The following is a 24,051-nucleotide window of genomic DNA, read 5'->3' on the forward strand; positions in this document are numbered from 1 at the left end:
GCAAATTGAAATTGAATAGAGAGAGAGAGAGAGAGAGAGAGAGAGAGAGACAGAGAGAGAGAGAGAGACAGAGAGAGAGAGAGAGACAGAGAGAGAGAGAGAGACAGAGAGAGACAGAGAGAGAGACAGAGAGAGAGAGAGAGAGAGAGAGAGAGGTGAATAGGTAAAGGCTGATATATATAGACAGTCTAAATGTAAATGATAAAATCATGTGGTCTTGGTCGATGTTAGAAGGTTAGATGTTGTATGGTCATGTTAGGCGAGAAGAAAATAGATGAGTTGTATCTGTGCTGTATTTTCTGTCCTGCAACTGCACAGAACTTAATATGAGAGGATGTCTCTGAGAACAAATGACAGTAAACTCATCCATTGTAGCATCTCTGTAGACGTATCCATTGTAGCATCTCTGTAGACTCATCCATTGTAGCATCTCTGTAGACTCATCCATTGTAACATCTCTGTAGACTCATCCATTGTAGCATCTCTGCAGACTCATCCATTGTAGCAGCTCTGTAGACTCATCCAGTGTAGCATCTTTGTAGACTCATCCATTGTAGCAGCTCTGTAGACTCATCCATTGTAGCATCTCTGTAGACTCATCCATTGTAGCAGCTCTGTGAGGATACGATACTGTCATGGGTTTGTTTTCTATGAAAGTATGAGTCAACAGTTATCTCTGTGGGGTTTATAGTTTAAAGTAGGAATTGATTTTCTCATCTTGTTCAGATTGTAAATATTAGCTTTTTTTTTTACAGTAAATCAAGCAACGTTGGTGTGTGTGCTTAGCGTGTGTTTACATGAACGTGTGTGTAGATCAGAGCTCTGGAGGCTACGTGATTTATGCCATAGCGCCGTACATTAGAGGCCCATTTACCTCTTCAGTACTGGGAGAGACAAGTGGACGACCACAAGGTCTCTGCCCCCACCTCCAGGAAATGTGACTGCATAAGTAAATCCCTCCCAGACTCTGTGTGTGTGTGTGTGTGTGTGTGTGTGTGTGTGTGTGTGTGTGTGTGTGTGTGTGTGTGTGTGTGTGTGTGTGTGTGTGTGTGTGTGTGTGTGTGTGTGTGTGTGTGTGTGTGTGTGTGTGTGTGTGTGTGTGTGTGTGTGTGTGTGTGTGTGTGTGTGTGTGTTTTCCCGGGCCATGCCGAGAGGGAAGGTGTTTATATTCCAGGATGGACTGCAACAATCCATAACAGAGATCCAGGTGGTGTAGAGGTGGAACAATTCCCATGTCCTAGAGGGGGAGACCCACTGTAGTCTCTCATAGGGATTGTTTTCATTGTGTTACTGTGTGTGTAGGTAGCACTGCTCTTAAAGCTAGAATCCCACATTGAAACAACAACAAAGTGGTCACCCCTCCTCTGTTTTGGAAAAAGAAAGTTGAGTGACGGGCCTGAAGAAATGTAACCACATTCAAATGCATAGATGTATCTACGGATGTAAGGACTGACCCTCCATGAACTCAAGTTATAAAATATAGTTTTTGGGGCGGCAGGTAGCCTAGTGGTTAGAGCGTTGTGTCAGTAAACAGCAGGTAGCCTAGAGGTTAGAGCGTTGTGTCAGTAACCAGCAGGTAGCCTAGTGGTTAGAGCGTTGTGTCAGTAACCAGCAGGTAGCCTAGTGGTTAGAGCGTTGTGTCAGTAACCAGCAGGTAGCCTAGTGGTTAGAGCATTGGGCCAGTAACCAGCAGGTAGCCTAGTGGTTAGAGCGTTGTGTCAGTAACCAGCAGGTAGCCTAGTGGTTAGAGCATTGGGCCAGTAACCAGCAGGTAGCCTAGTGGTTATAGCGTTGTGTCAGTAACCAGCAGGTAGCCTAGTGGTTAGAGCGTTGTGTCAGTAACCAGCAGGTAGCCTAGTGCTTCTACACCTGCATTGCTTGCTGTTTGGGGTTTTAGGCTGGGTTTCTGTACAGCACTTTGAGATATCAGCTGATGTACGAAGGGCTATATAAATAAATTTGATTTGACTTGTTTTGATTTAGTGGTTAGAGTGTTGGGCCAGTAACCAGCAGGTAGCCTAGTGGTTAGAGCATTGGGCCAGTAACCAGCAGGTAGCCTAGTGGTTAGAGCATTGGACCAGTAACCAGCAGGTAGCCTAGTGGTTAGAGCATTGGGCCAGTAACCAGCAGGTAGCCTAGTGGTTAGAGCGTTGGGCCAGTAACCAGCAGGTAGCCTAGTGGTTAGAGCATTGGACCAGTAACCAGCAGGTAGCCTAGTGGTGAGAGCGTTGGGCCAGTAACCAGCAGGTAGCCTAGTGGTTAGAGCGTTGGGCCAATAACCAGCAGGTAGCCTAGTGGTTAGAGCATTGTGTCAGTAACCAGAAGGTTGCTTGATCGAATCCCTGAGCTGACAAGGTAAAAATCTGTCGTTCAGCTCCTGAACAAGGCAGTTAACTCACTGTTCCCCGGTAGGCCGTCATTGTAAATATGAATTTGTTCTTAACTGACTTGCCTAGTTTAATAAAAGTGTATTTAACCGGGGACATTTCTCGTGTGGGGCGACCATCATAACCACTACACTACGGAAACTGCTGGCAGAAGCAGCTACAAGGAGTTAACTGTATTTTACTGATGTTATTTGCATTTAAATTTACCCCCATTATGAGGCATTCATGAAAAGCAAAGTTCTCTGTTACAAATCAGGTACTTCTCACGTGTCAGAGATCTCTTGTGGACCCAGTTTTGAACTGGAGACATATCTTGTGTGAGTCAAGCATGAAAAGCACTCGACTCTACTGAAACTGAGAGTTCAAGAATCTACAAGGAGTAATAAGAATTTCACTGATATTCTTTGCATGTAATTCCCATAATGAGGTATTCAAGAAAAGCAGCATTCTCTGTTACAAATCAGGTGATTCTCGTATGTATCAGAGAAATGTGTTTTTGCACCGGGGACCTTTCTCGTGTGAGGCAAACGTGATAACCACTACATTACGGAAACTGCTGTTTGAATTAGTAAACGGAATCATTTTCTGAGGCTATACAGTGTTTGTTTACATTTACATTTTGTACAAACATTGGGGTAAATCATACTTATATTCGTGGTTCTGACGGGGTACGACAGTTGAACTAAGCTCATGAGGCATTTATAAGTTATATTCTTCAAGAATCAATGGGTATATATCATTCATTTATAAAACAAAAAATTGATCTAGCAACTAAGGATTCTATCTTTAAATACACTAAGCTTCTTATCTTGACTGGAGTTCTATCTGCAGAACACTGCCTCTATGGAGCTAATGATGAAGGAGATAGTTAACCTGCACATTCTGGATGACATTCTGGATGACATTCTGGATGACATTCTGGATGACATTCTGGATGACGGCTGTATGACATTCTGTATGATATTCTGTATGATGGCTGTATGACATTCTGTATGACATTCTGGATGACATTCTGTATGACGGCTGTATGACATTCTGTATGACATTCTGTATGACATTCTGGATGACATTCTGGATGACATTCTGTATGACGGCTGTATGACATTCTGTATGACATTCTGTATCACATTCTGTATCACATTCTGGATGACATTCTGTATGACGGCTGTATGACATTCTGTATGATGGCTGTATGACGGCTGTATGACATTCTGTATGATGGCTGTATGACGGCTGTATGACATTCTGTATGACATTCTGCATGACGGCTGTATGACATTCTGTATGACATTCTGTATGACATTCTGTATGACTTTCTGTATTACATTCTGCATGACGGCTGTATGACGGCTGCATGACGGCTGTATGACGGCTGTATGACATTCTGTATGACATTCTGTATGACATTCTGTATGACATTCTGTATGATGGCTGTATGACATTCTGTATGACATTCTGTATGACATTCTGTATGATGGCTGTATGACATTCTGTATGACATTCTGCATGACGGCTGTATGACATTCTGTATGACATTCTGCATGACGGCTGTATGACATTCTGTATGACATTCTGTATGACGGCTGTATGACATTCTGTATGACATTCTGCATGACGGCTGTACGGCACAATGAAACAAGCATTCAGAACTACCTGTCTTATTGTTCATGTGTTCGTTCTTGTCTTTTTCAGGATTACCTGCCTTGGTGGTTGCCGTCTCAATGGGATTCACCAAAGCAAAAGGCTATGGGACACCCCAATAGTATGTGTTTTTCTCACTTCTTTCTACCTATGTGTCACCTTGGTAGTTCTGATATTTTAGTAAAGATTATAATGTATAGCATGTGGCATTTGCTCATGGTTATCACTGTCTATATTGAACGGTAGTGTATAGGCAAAACATTTACATTTGACATTTTAGTGATTAAGCAGATGCTGTTATGCAGAGAGACTTACTGGTGGTGCGTTCATCCTAAGATAGCTGGTTGGGACAACAACATATCACAGTAAAAAATATTGCATTCCATCTAAACAGTGGATATATATAGCGTTTTGCAAAGAAATATTGTTTTATTTCACATCTAAAATCTGTGAATTAAAAAAATCTGAGAGCAATAATATATTAAACACACATGAATGTACCCACATGCAATGATTTCTGAAGAAAAAACACAAATGTGAAAACTTGGTTAGGCTAGGGTGAACCCTACAAACCTGACAAACCCCCAAGACAACCCCAGTGGGCATTTTAAAAGATTGTGACAAACCCCCATCTCGTCCTGAGTTGTGTCCCAGCTGAATACTAGTACATAAACCATGTTTTAAAACTCTCGTTAGCATTTTATTCCCCAGTAAAACTTTCTGGAGCAGAACCACAGCATATGCCTGTACTCCCTTGACACTGGAGGATAACACAACTGTATGCAGCTGTGCACCATTAAGTTGATGTGATTCTGGGGTTTCATTTCTTTGTGGGAGTTGGTTCGCTAGCTGATGTCTCCTCTTCTCCTCTCCGCTCTTATCCAATCCAATCCTCTTCTCTTCTCTTCTCTTCTCTTCTCTTCTCTTCTCTTCTCTTCTCTTCTCTTCTCTTCTCTTCTCTTCTCTTCTCTTCTCTTCTCTTCTCTTCTCTTCTCTTCTCTTCTCTTCTCTTCTCTTCTCTTCTCTTCTCTTCTCTTCTCTTCTCTTCTCTTCTCTTCTCTTCTCTTCTCTTCTCTTCTCTTCTCTTCTCTTCTCTTCTCTTCTCTTCTCTTCTCTCTTCTCTCTCTTCTCCTCTCCTCTCCTCTCCACTCCTCTCCTCTCCTCTCCTCTCCTCTCCTCTCCTCTCTGCTCTTCTTCTCTCTGCTCCTCTCCTCTCTGCTCCTCTCCTCTCTGCTCCTCTCCTCTCCTCTCCTCTCCTCTCCTCTCCTCTCCTCTCCTCTCCGCTCCTCTCCTCTCCTCTCCTCTCCTCTCCTCTCCTCTCCGCTCCTCTCCTCTCCTCTCCTCTCCTCTCCTCTCCTCTCCTCTCCTCTCCTCTCCTCTCCTCTCCTCTCTGCTCTTCTTCTCTCTGCTCCTCTCCTCTCTGCTCCTCTCCTCTCTGCTCCTCTCCTCTCCTCTCCTCTCCTCTCCTCTCCGCTCCTCTCCTCTCCTCTCCTCTCCTCTCCGCTCCGCTCCTCTCCTCTCCTCTCCTCTCCTCTCCTCTCCTCTCCTCTCCTCTCCTCTCCTCTCCTCTCCTCTCCTCTCCTCTCCTCTCCTCTCCTCTCCTCTCTGCTCTTCTCCTCTCTGCTCTTCTCCTCTCTTCTCCTCTCCACTCCTCTCCTCTTCTCTCCACTCCTCTCCTCTGCTCCTCTCCACTCCTCTCCTCTGCTCCTCTCTTCTCTTCTCTTCTCTTCTCTCCTCTTCTCCTCTCCTCTTCTCCTCTCCTCTCTTCTCCTCTCTGCTCTTCTCCTCTCTGCTCCTCTCCTCTCTTTTCCTCTCCTCCTTTCCTCTCATCCTCTCTCTACAGCTGCTGGCTATCTCTAGAAGGTGGTCTCCTGTATGCCTTTGTTGGACCGGCAGCAGCAGTGGTTCTGGTATGTATTATAGTATATACTACTGCTGATTAAAGTACATATTATAGTATTATACTACTGCTGATTAAAGTACATATTATAGTATTATAGTACTGCTGATTACAGTGTGTATTTATTATTACAGTACTGCTGATTACAGTGTGTTTTATAGTATTACAGTACTGCTGATTAAAGTACATATTATAGTATTATAGTACTGCTGATTACAGTGTGTATTTATTATTACAGTACTGCTGATTACAGTGTGTTTTATAGTATTATACTACTGCTGATTAAAGTACATATTATAGTATTATACTACTGCTGATTAAAGTACATATTATAGTATTACAGTACTGCTGATTACAGTGTGTTTTATAGTATTACAGTACTGTAGATTAAAGTATGTATTATAGTATTACAGTACTGCTCATTAAAGTATGTTTTATAGTATTACAGTATTGTAGATTAAAGTATGTATTATAGTATTACAGTGCCTAAGGGAGAAGGCTTGCAGTATCATTGTATGTTTAGGTTAAGTACTATTCAAGGTTGAAGGTGTCTTAATTATCCCATACATAATATTGGTTTACAGGCAGGATGAGCATACAGTACATACAGTACATACTGCACATACTATCACATATAAAACATAGGCTACTCATTTGTTGCCTTGTTGGTTATTGTTGTAAATGTACATTTTGTAAAACTGGAAGTGTTTGCTGAAAGAAAGGTCAATTCTTAATATTTACTGCAATCACTGTCTACACTCTTAGAAAAAAAGGTGCTATCTAGGCCCTAAAAGGTTTTTGGGGCTGTGCCCATAGGAGAACCCTTTGAAGAACCCTTTTGGATTCCATTGAAAAAACCTTTCTGCAGAAGGTTCTACCTGGAACCAAAAAGGGTTCTACCTGGAACCAAAAAGGAAAATTGATCCTATGGGACTAGCTTTTTTGCTAAGAGTGTAGCCTCCTTCCAAAATCTTGACATTTTTCATCAAAGCAGTAAGCACTGATTAAATTATATTAAAAATATGTGATTTATCCCACAAGGGGCAATTATTGCAAATCTGGTGTTAGTGTTTGAGTTACTGTTTGTCTAAGGAGGTGCTTGTGCTTTGTAAAATAACAGCAGCTGCTGTCAGACAGACAAAGCCTCCCTGAAGGCTCTGGTGTTGGATTGAGGGGAACATAGAGGTCAGGTCTTGCGAGTTAGTACATGTAATGTCAGTGCCATGAGTAAGTCATACAGCCCTAGATGTCACTTTACAACAGAGGAGAGGAAGAATAGAGGAGAGATATCATAATATAGAGAGATCATAATATAGAGAGATCATAATATAGAGAGATCATAATATAGAGAGATCATTATATAGAGAGATCATAATATAGAGAGATCATTATATAGAGAGATCATTATATAGAGAGATCATAATATAGAGAGATCATAATATAGAGATATCATAATATAGAGAGATCATTATATAGAGAGATCATTATATAGAGAGATCATAATATAGAGAGATCATTATATAGAGAGAGAGATCATTATATAGAGAGATCATAATATAGAGAGATCATAATATAGAGAGATCATAATATAGAGAGATCATTATATAGAGAGATCATTATATAGAGAGAGAGATCATTATATAGAGAGATCATTATATAGAGAGATCATTATATAGAGAGATCATAATATAGAGAGATCATAATATAGAGAGATCATAATATAGAGAGATCATTATATAGAGAGATCATTATATAGAGAGATCATTATATAGAGAGATCATAATATAGAGAGATCATTATATAGAGAGATCAGAATAGAGGAGAGAGATCATACTAGAGGAGAGAGATCAGAATAGAGGAGAGACAGAATGTGTACGGTACACTAATGATGTCAATCCCCTTTTGTATTTCACAAGGATAATAACATCTTATTGACATACTAATGCAGCTAAGTGTCTTTAGATGTGACATTGTTCCCTCACCTTATTCCAGGGCTGAGGTCCATTCCATTAGGAGGATTGAAGTTGGAATCCAAATGTCTGTTTACTTCCTTTATTGAAATGGAAGTGACCCCAATCCTGTCTTGTTCCCCCTCTATGAAAATGTCTCCCTTCAGACCTTGACAGTGTCCTCTTAGTGTAATGGAGTTGTGTTGGTGAGTGGGAGAGCCAGGCTGATTCTCACCAGTTACACTGCTTTTCTCTGGAAACAGGTCAATATCAGGGAGTGTAACTAGTTATATATTTTCATTCGTCTCTGGGATTCAAACCGGCAACCTTTCAGTTACTGGCCCAGTGCTTTGAACCGGTAGCCCCATATGACTAAATATATTAAAGTTTCCCTCAGGTATATGACTAAATATAGTCAGGTTTCCCTCAGGTATATGACTAAATATATTCAAGATTCCCTCAGGTATATGACTAAATATATTCAGGTTTCCCTCAGGTACATGACTAAATATATTCAGGTTTCCTTCAGGTTTATGACTAAATATATTCAGGTTTCCCTCAGGTACATGACTAAATATATTCAGGTTTCCCTCAGGTACATGACTATACAGTATATATTCAGGTTTCCTTCAGGTTTATGACTAGATATATTCAGGTTTCCCTCAGGTATATGAATATATATATGTGAAGGTGGTCCTTCTCTATGAACAGGTCAACATGGTGATTGGTATCCTGGTGTTCAACAAGCTGGTCTCCAGAGACGGGATTCTGGAGAAGAAGCCGAAGCATCGAGCTGGGTAAGAAACCACCTACAGCAAAGATATAGAATCTCTATTCTATTCTATTTCTATGACTTGTAGTATGTCTGAAGCAGCTGGGTAAGAGAGCACCTACTTATAAAATACATCGTGATACACAACAAAGACAGACAGCAACTAGTTATTCTTCCTTATTTAGTTATACTTCCTTATATGGCCATTGAAACACTCCGTGTTGGCTGGAGTGTTGACTGTATAGTCCTAAGATCTGCAGTGGTCTACTTCTCCAGTCCTTTAGTGTACATCGTAGTCTGACTCCCCCTCACCACACATTCACACAGACCCTCTGAATCTCTTCATTTTCCATATGGAGATTAGGCCTCGTTCTTTACTCTGTCTGATGGGAGGCCATTAGAGGCATCAACATAAAGAGGTCACATCTCTCTGGGGGAGACGACGTGTGTGTGTGTGTGTGTGTGTGTGTGTGTGTGTGTGTGTGTGGAGAGTAGGGGGGAGACGTGGCAGAATCAGTCCATAATGAAATAGTTTACAACGCCCACCACCCACAGGTCCCCAGATTGGCCCTGACTACTACTAACAAGATACAGAGCTGGAATGAGTTATTTTCTGTCGTCTTCTTGTTGGTTGGTACACCAGCATCCCTCTTAAACAGCCCCACATAAAGACTGGTTTATACTCGGTCTAACAACATGTCTGTAGACCACTAGAATGTGACAACTGTCCACAGACAGTCCTTAGATCTACTGTAAACCAGCCTTATGTCATCTTGTCATGTGTTTTTAGAACACGTTGGCCCTGCCTGACTACTACTAGTGTGATACAGAAAGTTGGGATGCCATTCCTAGTGATGTTTTTGTCACTAACGTCATTTTATGTCGTCATCTTGATGCGTGTTAATCCCAAAACCCTCTACAACACCCACGCTAACATTGGCCATGTCTGTCTGGAAATTTCTAACATGAAAAGTTGTGGGTGCTCCTGTTTTTTCTTAACCCTTGTGTGGTGTTGAGGTCTGTGGGGCCCATTTTCAGTGTTTACTAAATGAAAAATGCAATGAATGATTTATTTCAATCTGGACTCTTTGGCCTTGGCTCATTTTCTGTGAAGAACATGTAAAAGAACAGCTTTTCATTGAGTGCCCACTGTGAAACTACACAATACAGGTTTTATTTATTGTATTGATTTGATTTAACCTTTCACTTGGCAAGTCTTGCGGGAACCTGCACCATGTTATTACAGTATATTATTACAATATATTATTACAATATGTTATTACAATATATTATTACATTATATTATTACAGTATATTATTACAATATATTATTACAATATGTTATTACAATATATTATTACAATATATTATTACAATATATTATTACATTATATTATTACAATATATTATTACATTATATTATTACAATATATTATTACATTATATTATTACAATATATTATTACATTATATTATTACATTATATTATTACAATATATTATTACATTATATTATTTCAATATATTATTACATTATATTATTACAATATATTATTACATTATATTATTACAATATATTATTACAATATATTATTACATTATATTATTTCAATATATTATTACATTATATTATTACAATATATTATTACATTATATTATTACAATATATTATTACATTATATTATTTCAATATATTATTACATTATATTATTTCAATATATTATTACATTATATTATTTCAATATATTATTACATTATATTATTACAATATATTATTACAATATATTATTACATTATATTATTACATTATATTATTACATTATATTATTTCAATATATTATTACATTATATTATTACATTATATTATTACATTATATTATTACATTATATTATTACATTATATTATTACAATATATTATTACATTATATTATTACAATATATTATTACATTATATTATTACATTATATTATTACATTATATTATTACAATATATTATTACAATATATTATTACAGTATATTATTACAATATATTATTACAGTATATTATTACAATATATTATTACAGTATATTATTACAATATATTATTACAGTATATTATTACATTATATTATTACAATATATTATTACATTATATTATTACAATATATTATTACAATATATTATTACATTATATTATTACAATATATTATTACAATATATTATTACATTATATTATTACATTATATTATTACATTATATTATTACAATATATTATTACATTATATTATTACAGTATATTATTACAATATATTATTACAATATATTATTACAATATATTATTACATTATATTATTACAATATATTATTACATTATATTATTACAATATATTATTACAATATATTATTACAATATATTATTACAATATATTATTACAATATATTATTACAATATATTATTACATTATATTATTACGATACATTGTAAAAAAACAAACATTTTTCCAAACTCTCCCCCAGCCAGGTGCAAATTGGGTGAGGAACACAACAGAGAAATAGCTTTGCATGTGTGGCTCCTTACCACAATGAATCAGTAAGGCAAAAATAATCTCTGCTCAGAGAGACTTCAAAATAATTTTTGCAGAGAGAGAAGCTGGTGTGGAAAGAGTGTTTTCCACTTTGGAAGATGAAGCATTTTCAGAATATGAGGATCATGTCTCTGTCAATTCAGAGTTTGACAGTGAGTTGGAAGAATAGGATGAGATTGACCCTCAGCCAGCCCCAGGACCAGCAAGTCAGCAACCAGCCCCAGGACCAGCCCGTCAGCAACCAGCCCCAGGACCAGCCCGTCAGCGACCAGCCCCAGGACCAGCCCGTCAGCAATCAGCACCAGGACCAGCCCATCAGCAACCAGCCCCAGGACCAACCTGTCAGCAACCAGCCCCAGGACCAGCCCGTCAGCAATCAGCCCCAGGACCAGCCCGTCAGCAACCAGGACCAGCCCATCAGCAACCAGGACCAGCCCGTCAGCAATCAGCCCCAGGACCAGCCCGTCAGCAACCAGCCCCAGGACCAGCCCATCAGCAACCAGCCCCAGGACCAACCTGTCAGCAACCAGCCCCAGGACCAGCCCGTCAGCAATCAGCCCCAGGACCAGCCCGTCAGCAACCAGGACCAGCCCATCAGCAACCAGGACCAGCCCGTCAGCAATCAGCCCGAGGACCAGCCCGTCAGCAACCAGCCCCAGGACCAGCCCGTCAGCAATCAGCCCCAGGACCAGCCCGTCAGCAACCAGCCCCAGGACCAGCCCGTCAGCAACCAGGACCAGCCTGTCAGCAACCAGCCCCAGGACCAGCCCATCAGCAACCAGCCCCAGGACCAGCCCTTCAGCAACCAACCAGCCCATCAGCAACCAGCCCCAGGACCAGCCCGTCAGCAACCAGGACCAGCCCTTCAGAAACCAGCCCCAGGAACAGCCCATCAGCAGCCAACCATACCCAGGACCAGTCCGTCAGCAGCCAACCATACCCAGGACCAGTCTGTCAGCAACCTACAGGAGGAGAAATATGGATGTCAAAATAATTGTGAATGGACCACCCCTCATGGCTGCCAATGTGATAAAGATACACCCAGGACCATCCCTCATGACTGCCAATGTGATAAAGATACACCCAGGACCACCCCTCATGACTGCCAATGTGATAAAGATACAACCAGGACCACCCCTCATGACTGCCAATGTGATAAAGATACACCCAGGACCATCCCTCATGGCTGCCAATGTGATAAAGATACACCCAGGACCATCCCTCATGACTGCCAATGTGATAAAGATACACCCAGGACCACCCCTCATGACTGCCAATGTGATAAAGATACACCCAGGACCACCCCTCATGACTGCCAATGTGATAAAAATACACCCAGAACCATCCCTCATGACTGCCAATGTGATAAAGATACACCCAGGACCATCCCTCATGACTGCCAATGTGATAAAGATACACCCAGGACCACCCCTCATGACTGCCAATGTGATAAAGATACACCCAGGACCACCCCTCATGGCTGCCAATGTGATAAAGATACAACCAGGGCCGTCCCTCGTGGTTGCCAATGTGATAAAGAAACAACCAGGGCCGTCCCTCGTGGCTGCCAATGTGATAAAGATACAACCAGGGCCGACGCGGATGGAGGTTTCTCATGTGCAGGACATAGTCTTCTTTTGAACTGTTCATCCCAGAAACCATCCAGAAAATCATTCTGGACTGTACTAATTTGGAGGGAAGGTGTGTTTATTTATTTATTTTTAATTAGGGGGGAGGTTCTTATCCTTGCTGGTGTTTTCAGATCCAATGGAGAATCCACAGAATCCCTGTGGGATGCAGAAACAGGCAGATAACTTTTCCGTGCAACAATGTCTCTGTAAAACTTCCACATTATTTACAGGATTATCCGTTTCAATAACTGAGACACCAGACCAGCTCGGCGGCAGAGAGACAAGCTAGCTGCAATCAGGTCAGTGTGGGACAAATGGGTGGACCGCCTTCCCCTGTTTTACAACCCCGGGCCCAACGTTACTGTTGATGAGCAGCTTATGCCATTTAGGGGCCGCTGCCCATTCAGGCAGTACATACCGTCTAAACCTGCAAAATATAGAATCAAGATCTGGGCTGCCTGTGATGCTGCTTCATCATATGTGTGGAACTTGCGAGTATATATGGTGAAGTCAAATGGAGGAGCCCCTGAGAAGAACCAAGGGATGCGGGTTGTCCTGGAGGAGCCCCTGAGAAGAACCAAGGGATGCGGGTTGTCCTGGAGGAGCCCCTGAGAAGAACCAAGGGATGCAGGTTGTCCTGGACGTGACACAGTGACTCCGTGGCCACAACATCACATGCGATAACTTTTTTACTTTGCACAAGCTGGGACAGGAGCTCCTCAAGAGGAAGCTGACGACGGTAGGACCAGAGCTCCCACCTCAGCTGCTGAATGCACGGAAGAGGCCTATCAATCCCTCTAAGTTTGTGTTCACGGCCGACACGTCCCTAGTGTCCTACGTGCCAAAGAAAGGCACAAATGTGGTACTTATGAGTACGCTGCATAGGGATGGGAGAATCTGTGACCAGGAACATCAAAAAACAGAAATGATAATGGATTACAATGCTACAGAAGGAGGGGTGGACAAGACAAGCTGGTGACTGGCTACAGCTGCAGAAGAAGAACCCTCTGCTGGCCACTTGTGATATTCTTTTAACATCTTGGACGTACAACACGCTTGTCAACTGGATGGCGTTGAACCCAGACTGGAACAGAGGGAAGCTCCAGAGGAGACGGCTGTTTCTAGAGGAGCTGGGCAAATCATTGGTAAGACCTCAAATCCAGAGGAGACACGCCTCTTTCTCAAGGAGCTGGGCAAGGCATTGGTAAGACCTCAAATCCAGAGGAGACACGCCTCTTTCTCAAGGAGCTGGGCAAGGCATTGGTAAGAACTCAAATCCAGAGGAGACACGCCTCTTTCTCAAGGAGCTGGGCAAGGCATTGGTAAGACCTCAAATCCAGAGGAGACACGCCTCTTTCTCAAGGAGCTGGGCAAGGCATTGGTAAGACCTCAAATCCAGAGGGGACACGCCTCTTTCTCAAGGAGCTGGGCAAGGCATTGGTAAGACCTCAAATCCAGAAGAGACACGCCTCTTTCTCAAGGAGCTGGGCAAGGCATTGGTAAGACCCCAAATCCAGAGGGGACACGCCTCTTTCTTAAGGAGTTGGGCAAGGCATTGGTAAGACCCCAAATCCAGAGGGGTCACGTCTCTTTCTCAAGGAGCTGGGCAAGGCATTGGTAAGACCCCAAATCCAGAGGGGACACACCTCTTTCTCAAGGAGCTGGGCAAGGCATTGGTAAGACCTCAAATCCAGAGGGGACACGCCTCTTTCTCAAGGAGCTGGGCAAGGCATTGGTAAGACCCCAAATCCAGAAAAGACAACATATCCCAAGGACCCCAGCTTCTGCAGCCATCATGAGGAGGATTCAGGAAGAGGATGCTGGTGCCCCATCTGCCCGACCCACAGAACCAACAACTCCAATAGCGGAAGTAAGTGTGAGTGATGTTGTTGCATGTGTGTGTCTGACTCTCCTACCTTGGCCTGCCATAACTATATATGTGAGTGAGATGTTAGTAAAATTCCTGAACTTAGTGTTTTCATCATTCTAGATTGCAGCCGGTAGCAACAAGAAGAAGCACTGCGATGTGTGTGGACAAGAAGGACAGGAAGACACAGTACACATGCATCAAGTGCAAGAAATACATTTGCAACACACACACAGTAAAACTCTGTCCCTCATGTGGTGTGTAGACTGGCCTTAATTTGTGTTCAATGGGGCTCATTTATCATTTCCATAAAATACTGTAGGAAAATTTGTCCTTCCAATGTGTTCAGTTCAAAGCAATAAACATCAATTGTGATGAAAACATTGTTTCATTTATATTTGTTCAAGATAAACATGATTTATTCCACCCATGTCTTGATTATAATTGATTTTTGTTTATAAAAATCACATTTGACAAAAAAAAATGAATAGCGCTTGTATAGATAAATGAGTTAATGGCAAATATGAACCATGTATGCTGTCTATATTGCTTGTAATTGATATAAGTCAACATCTAAGTATGAATTATTAAGTATTTTTACATAAATTGTTATGGCTGTATTGTTTTATAACCCCAAATGTTGTGTGTCCATCAGACCTGTGAACATTGGGTGAATAGCATGAACACCACACAAGGGTTAAAAATACAGACAAATTGGCCCTAGATTCTGCTAATATGATAGAGAACGTTGGGATGGTGTAGTGCTGCTTCTTCACTACTGTCATCACTAGTGTCCACATGTTGTATGAGAGAACAGAAGGAATGTTATACTAGTCATAGTGCTGCTTCTTCACTACTATCATCACTAGTGTCCACATGTTGTATGAGAGAACAGAAGGAATGTTATACTAGTCATAGTGCTGCTTCTTCACTACTATCATCACTAGTGTCCACATGTTGTATGAGAGAACAGAAGGAATGTTATACTAGTCATAGTGCTGCTTCTTCACTACTATCATCACTAGTGTCCACATGTTGTATGAGAGAACAGAAGGAATGCTATGCTAGTCATAGTGCTGCTTCTTCACTACTGTCATCACTAGTGTCCACATGTTGTATGAGAGAACAGAAGGAATGCTATACTAGTCATAGTGCTGCTTCTTCACTAAACACTATTTCCTGTTGTTTTGTTGTTTGTTGTCCCACAGACCGATGAACGAGCCCCATACAGGGTTAACTCTGAAATGTGCCAAATGTGGTGTGGTGTCCACCACTGCTCTCTCTGCAACTACAGCCAGTAATGCCATGTAAGTTCTCTCTTACAGGACATCGATGCCTGGCACTGGGAATTCATGAGATTAACTGTGTGTGCGTGTGTATGACTGGTCTGATGGTCTGTGTGTCTGGACCAAGACCTTGGAAGATCTACAGAGAATAAACAGGATGGAAAATGTGTCCTTGCATAGATAGCCAATGTTAGACCTGTAGTAGAGTACTGGGCAGTCAGACGGTAATATTAGACCTGTAGTAGAGTACTGGGCAGTCAGACAGTAATGTTAGACCTATAGTAGAGTACTGGGTAGTCAGACAGTAATGTTAGACCTATAATAGAGTACTGGGCAGTCAGACAGTAATGTTAGACCTGTAGTAGAGTACTGGGCAGTCAGACAGTAATGTTAGACCTATAGTAGAGTACTGGGCAGTCAGACAGTAATGTTAGACCTGTAGTAGAGTACTGGGCAGTCAGACAGTAATGTTAGACCTGTAGTAGAGTACTGGGCAGTCAGACAGTAATGTTAGACCTATAGTAGAGTACTGGGCAGTCAGACAGTAATGTTAGACCTGTAGTAGAGTACTGGGCAGTCAGATAATAATGTTAGACCTGTAGTAGAGTACTGGGCAGTCAGACAGTAATGTTAGACCTATAGTAGAGTACTGGGCAGTCAGACAGTAATGTTAGACCTATAGTAGAGTACTGGGTAGTCAGACAGTAATGTTAGACCTATAGTAGAGTACTGGGTAGTCAGACAGTAATGTTAGACCTATAGTAGAGTACTGGGTAGTCAGACAGTAATGTTAGACCTATAGTAGAGTACTGGGTAGTCAGACAGTAATGTTAGACCTATAGTAGAGTACTGGGTAGTCAGACAGTAATGTTAGACCTATAGTAGAGTACTGGGCAGTCAGACAGTAATGTCTTGCATGTCAGAGAGACAACAGAACACTATCTGGTAAGATAGTATGTGTCCTTACACAGTAGATGATGGTTCTGGTGCTTCTGTATTTGTAGATTGAACTGCTGGCTTTGTGAGTCATTAGTCTGGCCAGGCAGTAATGTATTCTATCTACGAGAAAGACCACTGTAGTAGTCTGGCCAGGCAGTAATGTCTTCTATCTACAAGAAAGACCACTGTAGTAGTCTGGCCAGGCAGTAATGTCTTCTATCTACAAGAAAGACCACTGTAGTAGTCTGGCCAGGCAGTAATGTCTTATGTGATCTGATGTGTGCCAGGTTAACCTCTATCCCCTTGTCTCCCCCTGTTTCCCCTCTCCAACCCTCTCCTTCCCTTTCCCCTCTCCCGCCCACTCTCTCCCCTCCCTTCCCCCCTCTCCCGCCCCCTCTCTCCCATCCCCCTCTATCCTTTCCTCCCTCTGTCAGGGCCTCTCTGTGGAGTTCCTGTGTGGTTCTGCCTCTGCTGGCTCTGACCTGGATGTCTGCGGTGCTGGCCATGACAGACAAGCGTTCCATCCTATTTCAGATCCTCTTCTCTGTCTTCGACTCGTTGCAGGGCTTTGTCATCGTCATGGTGCACTGTATCCTGAGGAAAGAGGTAAGGAAGAGAGAGGGAAGAGGGAGAGAGGAGGGAGAGGGAGGTATATTGAGGAAGTGAGGGAAGGAGAGGGGAGGGGAGAGGGGGAGAGGGAGGTATTGGGGAAGGAGAGGGAGAGGGAGAGGGGAGAGGGGAGAGAGGAGGGAGGTATTGGGGAAGTATGGGAAGGAGAGGGAGAGGGGCAGAGGGGAGAGGGAGAGGGAAGTATTGGGGAAGTGAGGAAAGGTGAGGGGGAGAGGAGGGAGAGGGAGAAAGGATTCTGTTCATAGTGCACAACATATCAAAATGACCCCCCAAAAATACTTTACAACAGGATATAAAAATGAATGTTTCTTATTGGACCAATTCAGATAGAATCACCCCATTTTACACTTGGTGCCAAATGAACATGGCCTAGGTCACACCCTGTGTCACAACATTTTGTTGACCCTTAAACATGTTTAATCCCTCTTATCTCTTGTGGCCACACACACACACACACACACACACACACACACACACACACACACACACACACACACACACACACACACACACACACACACACACACACACACACGTCATGTTTCCCATTTGGCCCTAACTACAGTATTTATTAGGAGATTATTAGGAGATTAGTGATCTGGCCCGGATTAATTCCAGATGTTTTGTTTACAGTGACTTGCAAAAGTATTCACCCCCTTTGGCATTTTTCCTATTTTGTTGCCTTACAACCTGGAATTAAAAATAGATTTTGGGGGGGGGGGGGGTTGTATCATTTTATTTACACAACATGCCTACCACTTTGATGATGCAAAATATGTTTTATTGTGAAACAAACAAGAAATAAGACAACAAAAATAGAACATTAAAGCATGCATAACTATTCACCCCCCCCCCCGAAGACAATACTTTGCAGCAATTATATCTGCAAGTCTCTTGGGGTATGTCTCTATACACATATATAAATCATGTCATTACAAGGACACACTTCTCTGTCGGGTCCCTATGGCGACCCGGGAATCCCGCTCTGCATCAAGACTCCTTCCTGTCTTCTCTATCTCTCTGAGAGGTAAACAGTTTCAGTTCAGAAGATCATATATAAATCATGTCATTACAAGGACACACTTCAGTTTCCACACGAGGCTTTTCAGTACCACTGCAGAGAGAAGGGAACTCTCAGCCAGCCAGGACATCCTTAGCTTGGTTCTACAGTGGCTTGCGAAAGTATTCACCCCCCTTGGCATTTTTCCTATTTTGTTGCCTTACAATCTGGAATGAAAATGTATGGAATGTATCATTTGATACACAACATGCCTGCAAAATATGTTTTATTGTGAATCAAACAAGAAATAAGACAAAAAAACAGAAAACTTGAGCGTGCATAACTATTCACCCCCCCAAAGTCAATACTTTGTAGAGCCACATTTTGCTGCAATTACAGCTGCAAGTCTCTTGGGGTATGTCTCTATAAGCTTGGCACATCTAGCCACTGGGATTTTGGGAAAACTGCTCCAGCTCTTTCAAGTTGGATGGGTTCCGCTGGTGTACAACAATCTTTAAGTCATACCACAGGTTCTCAATTGGATTGAGGTCTGGGCTTTGACAAGGCCATTCCAAGACATTTAAATGTTTCCCCACTTGAGTGTTGCTTTAGCAGTATGCTTAGAGTCATTCTCCTGCTGGAAGGTGAACCTCCGTCCCAGCCTCAAATCTCTGAAAGGCTGACGCAAGAATTTCCCTGTATTTAGAGCCACCCACAGTTTCCCAGTCCCTGCCAATTAAAAATATCTCCACAGCATGTTGCTGCCACCACCATGCTTCACTGTGTGGATGGGGTTCTCAGGATGATGAGAGGTGTTGGGTTTGTGCCAGACATAGTGTTTTCCTTGATGGTCAAAAAGCTAACTTTTAGTCTCATCTGACCAGAATACCTTCTTCCATATATTTGGGGAGTCTCCCACATGCCTTTTGGTGAACACCAAACGTGTTTGCTTATTTTTTTCTGGCCACTCTTCCATAAAGCCCAGCTCTGTGGAGTGTACAGATTAAAGTGGTCTTATGGACAGATACTCCGATCTCCGCTGTGGAGCTTTGCAGCTCCTTCAGGGTTATCTTTGGTCTCTTTGTTGGCAGGTTTGTTGTGGTGCCATATTCTTTCCATTTTTTAATAATGGATTTAATGGTGCTCCGTGGGATGTTTGAAGTTTGGGATATTGTTTTATAACCCAACCCTGATCCTGATCTGTACTTCTCCAAAACTTTGTCCCTGACCTGTTTGGAGAACTCCTTGGTCTTCATGGTTCCACTTGCTTGGTGGTGCCCCTTGCTTAGTGGTGTTGCAGACTCTGGGGCCTTCAGAACAGGGATAATGTGACAGATCATATGACACTACACCTGCATTGCTTGCTGTTTGGGGTTTTAGGCTGGGTTTCTGTACAGCACTTTGAGATATCAGCGGATGTACGAAGGGCTACATAAATACATTTGATTTGATTTGACACTTAGATTAGTCACATGTGGACTTTATTTAACTAATTATGTGACTTCTGAAGGTAATTGGTTTCACCAGATCTTATATAGGGGCTTCAGAGCAAAGGGGGTGAATACATATGCACGCACCATTTTACAATTTATTTAAGTAATTTTTTTCATTTCAATTCACCAATTTGCACTGTTTTGTGTATGTCCATTACATGAAATCCGTAGCTGTAATGACTGTGAGCAAGGTCAAGAGGTTCCAGCAGAAACAATTGAGCATGTTTTCAGAAACTAAAATACACATGATATATAATATTATACTTATGTCAAGTGCTCTAATACATCACTTTCCTATTAACCTGCCCCCCTCCCCATTGAATGTAGCTGTAATCACTGTGAGCAAGAGGTTACAGCAGGAACAATAGAGGATGTTTTTACTCTCTAGTGTCATGGTCATAGCCTGTCAGAAACTAAAATACACATTATATATCATAGAATACTAAATGTCAAGTGTCTAATACTACTTCTATGGTGCTTCGCTTTCCCCAGGTCCAAGATGCTTTCAGATGTCGGCTCAGAAACTGTCAGGACCCCAGAAACTGTCAGGACCCCCTCAACGCTGACAACACTGGAACTTTCCCCAACGGTCATGCTCAGATTATGGTACGATAACACCAGTACTGTATAACCCTCGACCCAGTGGTGGCTGGTTTGCATTTTCAATGGGGAGGACGGGCTCGGGGTAATGGCTGGAACAGAAATAAATGGAATGGTCTCAAACACATCAAACACCTTGTTTCCATGTGTTCGATACCAATCCAGTTAATTCATTCCATCCATTATATGTACCGTCCTCCCCTCACCAGCCTCCTCTGTGCTCAACCAAAGCCTATACCTGCTTTTATATTTGAAACAAAGGATCACATCCACATGATCACGAGTAAAATGTGAATTGATGTCAATGGGACTAAGTCTGAAATGGCACCCTATTCCCTATATAGTGCACTATTTTTGACCAGGGCCAATAGGGAATAGGGTGCCATTTGGGACACAAACCAAGTGAAAATTCCACTTAAATGGAGGTTAGGATTTGCTTCTAACAGCTGATTCACACTATAGGGTTGAACTGAACCGTACTGTGCTGGCTCTGGCTAGGAGACATTCTTTTCACATTGTCCTTTCCAGTATGTTTCCAGCAACTGTGGTGGATGCCTAACCAGGCCAGTGCAGTACGGCTCGGCAGGGATCGCCTTGGCTCAGCTCAGTGTGAAAAGGGTATAGTATTACAAACCCTCAAGACAAGCCTTCATAGCAGGGTTGGGATCCATTCCATTTCAATTCAGTCGATTAAGGAAGTAAACTGAAATTCCAAATCTGCTGGTTGGGCTGGATGAGGCATTGGTACCCGACGTTATACTGTAGCTGCTTTAGTTCAACTGTAATTACACACAGTGTAGACCAGCACGTGGCCCTGGCCCCTGTAACAGATCACACACATGCACAAGCATACACACACACACTTTAATAAATGAGATCCATTTTCCAACTTCCTGGATTCATTTTGATTAAACTCATTTGTCACTTTCGTCAAGCGTCAATTTTCATCATTTTACCAAGCCCCCTCTCCATTGTCACACACACGCACGTATGCACGCACACACACACGCACACACACACACACACACACGCACACACGCACACACGCACACACGCACACACGCACACACACACACACAGTAATAAAGCACCAGTTGTTTGAATGACCTTTGTAACGCCACACCAAATCTCTTGATCCAGCAGAACGCCAACTGCCAACAACCTTCACTCATCATAACTATCATCTGATCTACCCAACGTTGTATTCTAATATCCTCCTACACAGATTGAATTAATTTCCACTGTTGTAGAATGGTGTGTTGGCTGTCGGAGTGCCCCCGGTTCAATAGAATCACTTGCAGAGAACAAACAGTGATACGTTCCCAATCGCTGTTTTAGTGCTACAAATTCCCTGTTATATGCAGGCGTGTTGCTATATAGTTGGGAACGGAGCAGGGAGAATAGGACCATTAAGTTGACAGTAACTGACCCAAACAGGGAAAGGAAATAGATAGATGCAATGAAACTCCTATATAAAGATGACTTGTTTAATCAGATGTCAAAAGAGCTTGTTATTGGGATTGTTCTTATTGACTTAATTCATCTCAACACTGCATGTGGCTGGAGTTGTTCTAGGTTTCTTTTATGATGTCATAGTGTAACAATCATCTCGGATCTCAAACCATGCTACAATATTAAAGTTAAAAGAAATGCTGTGTTTATATGAGGGTGACCAAGGCAAGACAGACAAAATGAATACAGTGAGCAAAATAAGCATATGGTCATAGTATGTGTATCATTTCACAAAACCAATTCAAATAGACACAAGATAAAGTTCAGGAAGTCTAAATCCCAAATAGAATCCCAATGAAAAATAGTCCAAAAGTCAATGAAAAAGTCAAAATAAGAAATCCCCCTTCAAAATGCAAAAATGCAAGTCATTCTAAATAAAATACAATCAGCAGGATAGATCTCACCGGATGGTTGAGGGAAATCCAGCCCTGGGTAGATTTCCTCACAACAGCTCTGCTCATCTTAAAAATAGGAGTCAAAATCAACAATAACAAACTAAAAGAATTCCCTGGAATGGATCTGTGTTTAAAAGCACAGGCAGCCGGTGGCTCCTTAACTGAGGATGGGCTATTAGTAATGGATGGAACAGAATTTATGGATTGGTATCCAACACATCAAACACATGGATTCCTTTGTGTTTGATGCCATTCCATTTAATCCATTCCAGCTATTATTATAAGCTGGCCTCCACTCAGCAGCCTCCTGTGCTTAAAAAGTTTTCCACACAAATAGAACCTCAGCCAGTTACACGCCAAACATGTCCCCAAACTGCTACTTTTTTCTTAAAGGGACAAGCCCTATTAAAGGGATAGTCCAGCAAAATGTGCAAATAAGGCAGAAAGAACTGGCAGATTGCATAACATAACAGATACATACATAACAGATACATAACAGATACATAACATAACAGATACATACAGATACATAACAGATACATAACAGATACATAACAGATACATAACATAACAGATACATAACAGATACATAACAGATACATAACATAACAGATACATAACATAACAGATACATAACATAACAGATACATAACAGATACATAGCATAAACAGATACATAACATAACAGATACATAACAGATTCATAACATAACAGATACATAACAGATACATAACATAACAGATACATAACAGATACATAACAGATATATAACAGATACATAACAGATACATAACAGATACATAACATAACAGATTACATAACAGATCATAACATAACAGATATATAACAGATACATAACAGATACATAACAGATACATAACATAAACAGATACATAACAGATACATAACAGATACATAACATACATACATAACATAACAGATTCATACATAACAGATACATAACATACATACAGATACATAACAGATACATAACAGATACATACATACAGATACATAACAAGAATACATAACAATAATACAATACATAACAGATACATAACATAACAGATACATAACAGATACATAACAGATACATAACATAACAGATACATAACAGATACATAACAGATACATAACATAACAGATACATAACAGATACATAACAGATACATAACAGATATATAACAGATACATAACAGATACATAACAGATACATAACAGATACATAACAGATACATAACAGATACATAACAGATACATAACAGATACATAACAGATACATAACATAACAGATACATAACAGATACATAACAGATACATAACAGATACATAACAGATACATAACAGATACATAACATAACAGATACATAACAGATACATAACATAACAGATACATAACAGATTCATAACATAACAGATACATAACAGATACATAACAGATACATAACATAACAGATACATAACAGATACATAACATAACAGA

The 24,051-nt window shown here is 41.1% G+C and overlaps 1 protein-coding gene across 6 annotated transcripts in view; it reads left to right on the forward strand.

Annotated features, from left to right (window-relative positions):
• The window catches only part of LOC109884157 (adhesion G protein-coupled receptor B3), a 107,494-nt gene that overhangs the window by 56,035 nt on the left and 27,408 nt on the right, over window positions 1-24,051 (forward strand). For 3 of the 6 annotated variants that reach the window (XM_031816011.1, XM_031816012.1, XM_031816010.1), the window contains 7 exons: window positions 4,080-4,149; window positions 5,872-5,938; window positions 8,589-8,674; window positions 15,921-16,019; window positions 17,372-17,543; window positions 20,553-20,666; window positions 21,189-21,278. In XM_031816011.1, the coding sequence (XP_031671871.1) occupies window positions 4,080-4,149; window positions 5,872-5,938; window positions 8,589-8,674; window positions 15,921-16,019; window positions 17,372-17,543; window positions 20,553-20,666; window positions 21,189-21,278 (698 nt within the window). The remainder of the gene's footprint in view (window positions 1-4,079; window positions 4,150-5,871; window positions 5,939-8,588; window positions 8,675-15,920; window positions 16,020-17,371; window positions 17,544-20,552; window positions 20,667-21,188; window positions 21,279-24,051) is intronic. The other 3 variants (XM_031816015.1, XM_031816013.1, XM_031816014.1) reach the window with 1 other exon arrangement.

Source organism: Oncorhynchus kisutch, unplaced genomic scaffold, assembly GCF_002021735.2.
Source record: "Oncorhynchus kisutch isolate 150728-3 unplaced genomic scaffold, Okis_V2 scaffold728, whole genome shotgun sequence".
Lineage (NCBI taxonomy): Eukaryota > Metazoa > Chordata > Actinopteri > Salmoniformes > Salmonidae > Oncorhynchus > Oncorhynchus kisutch.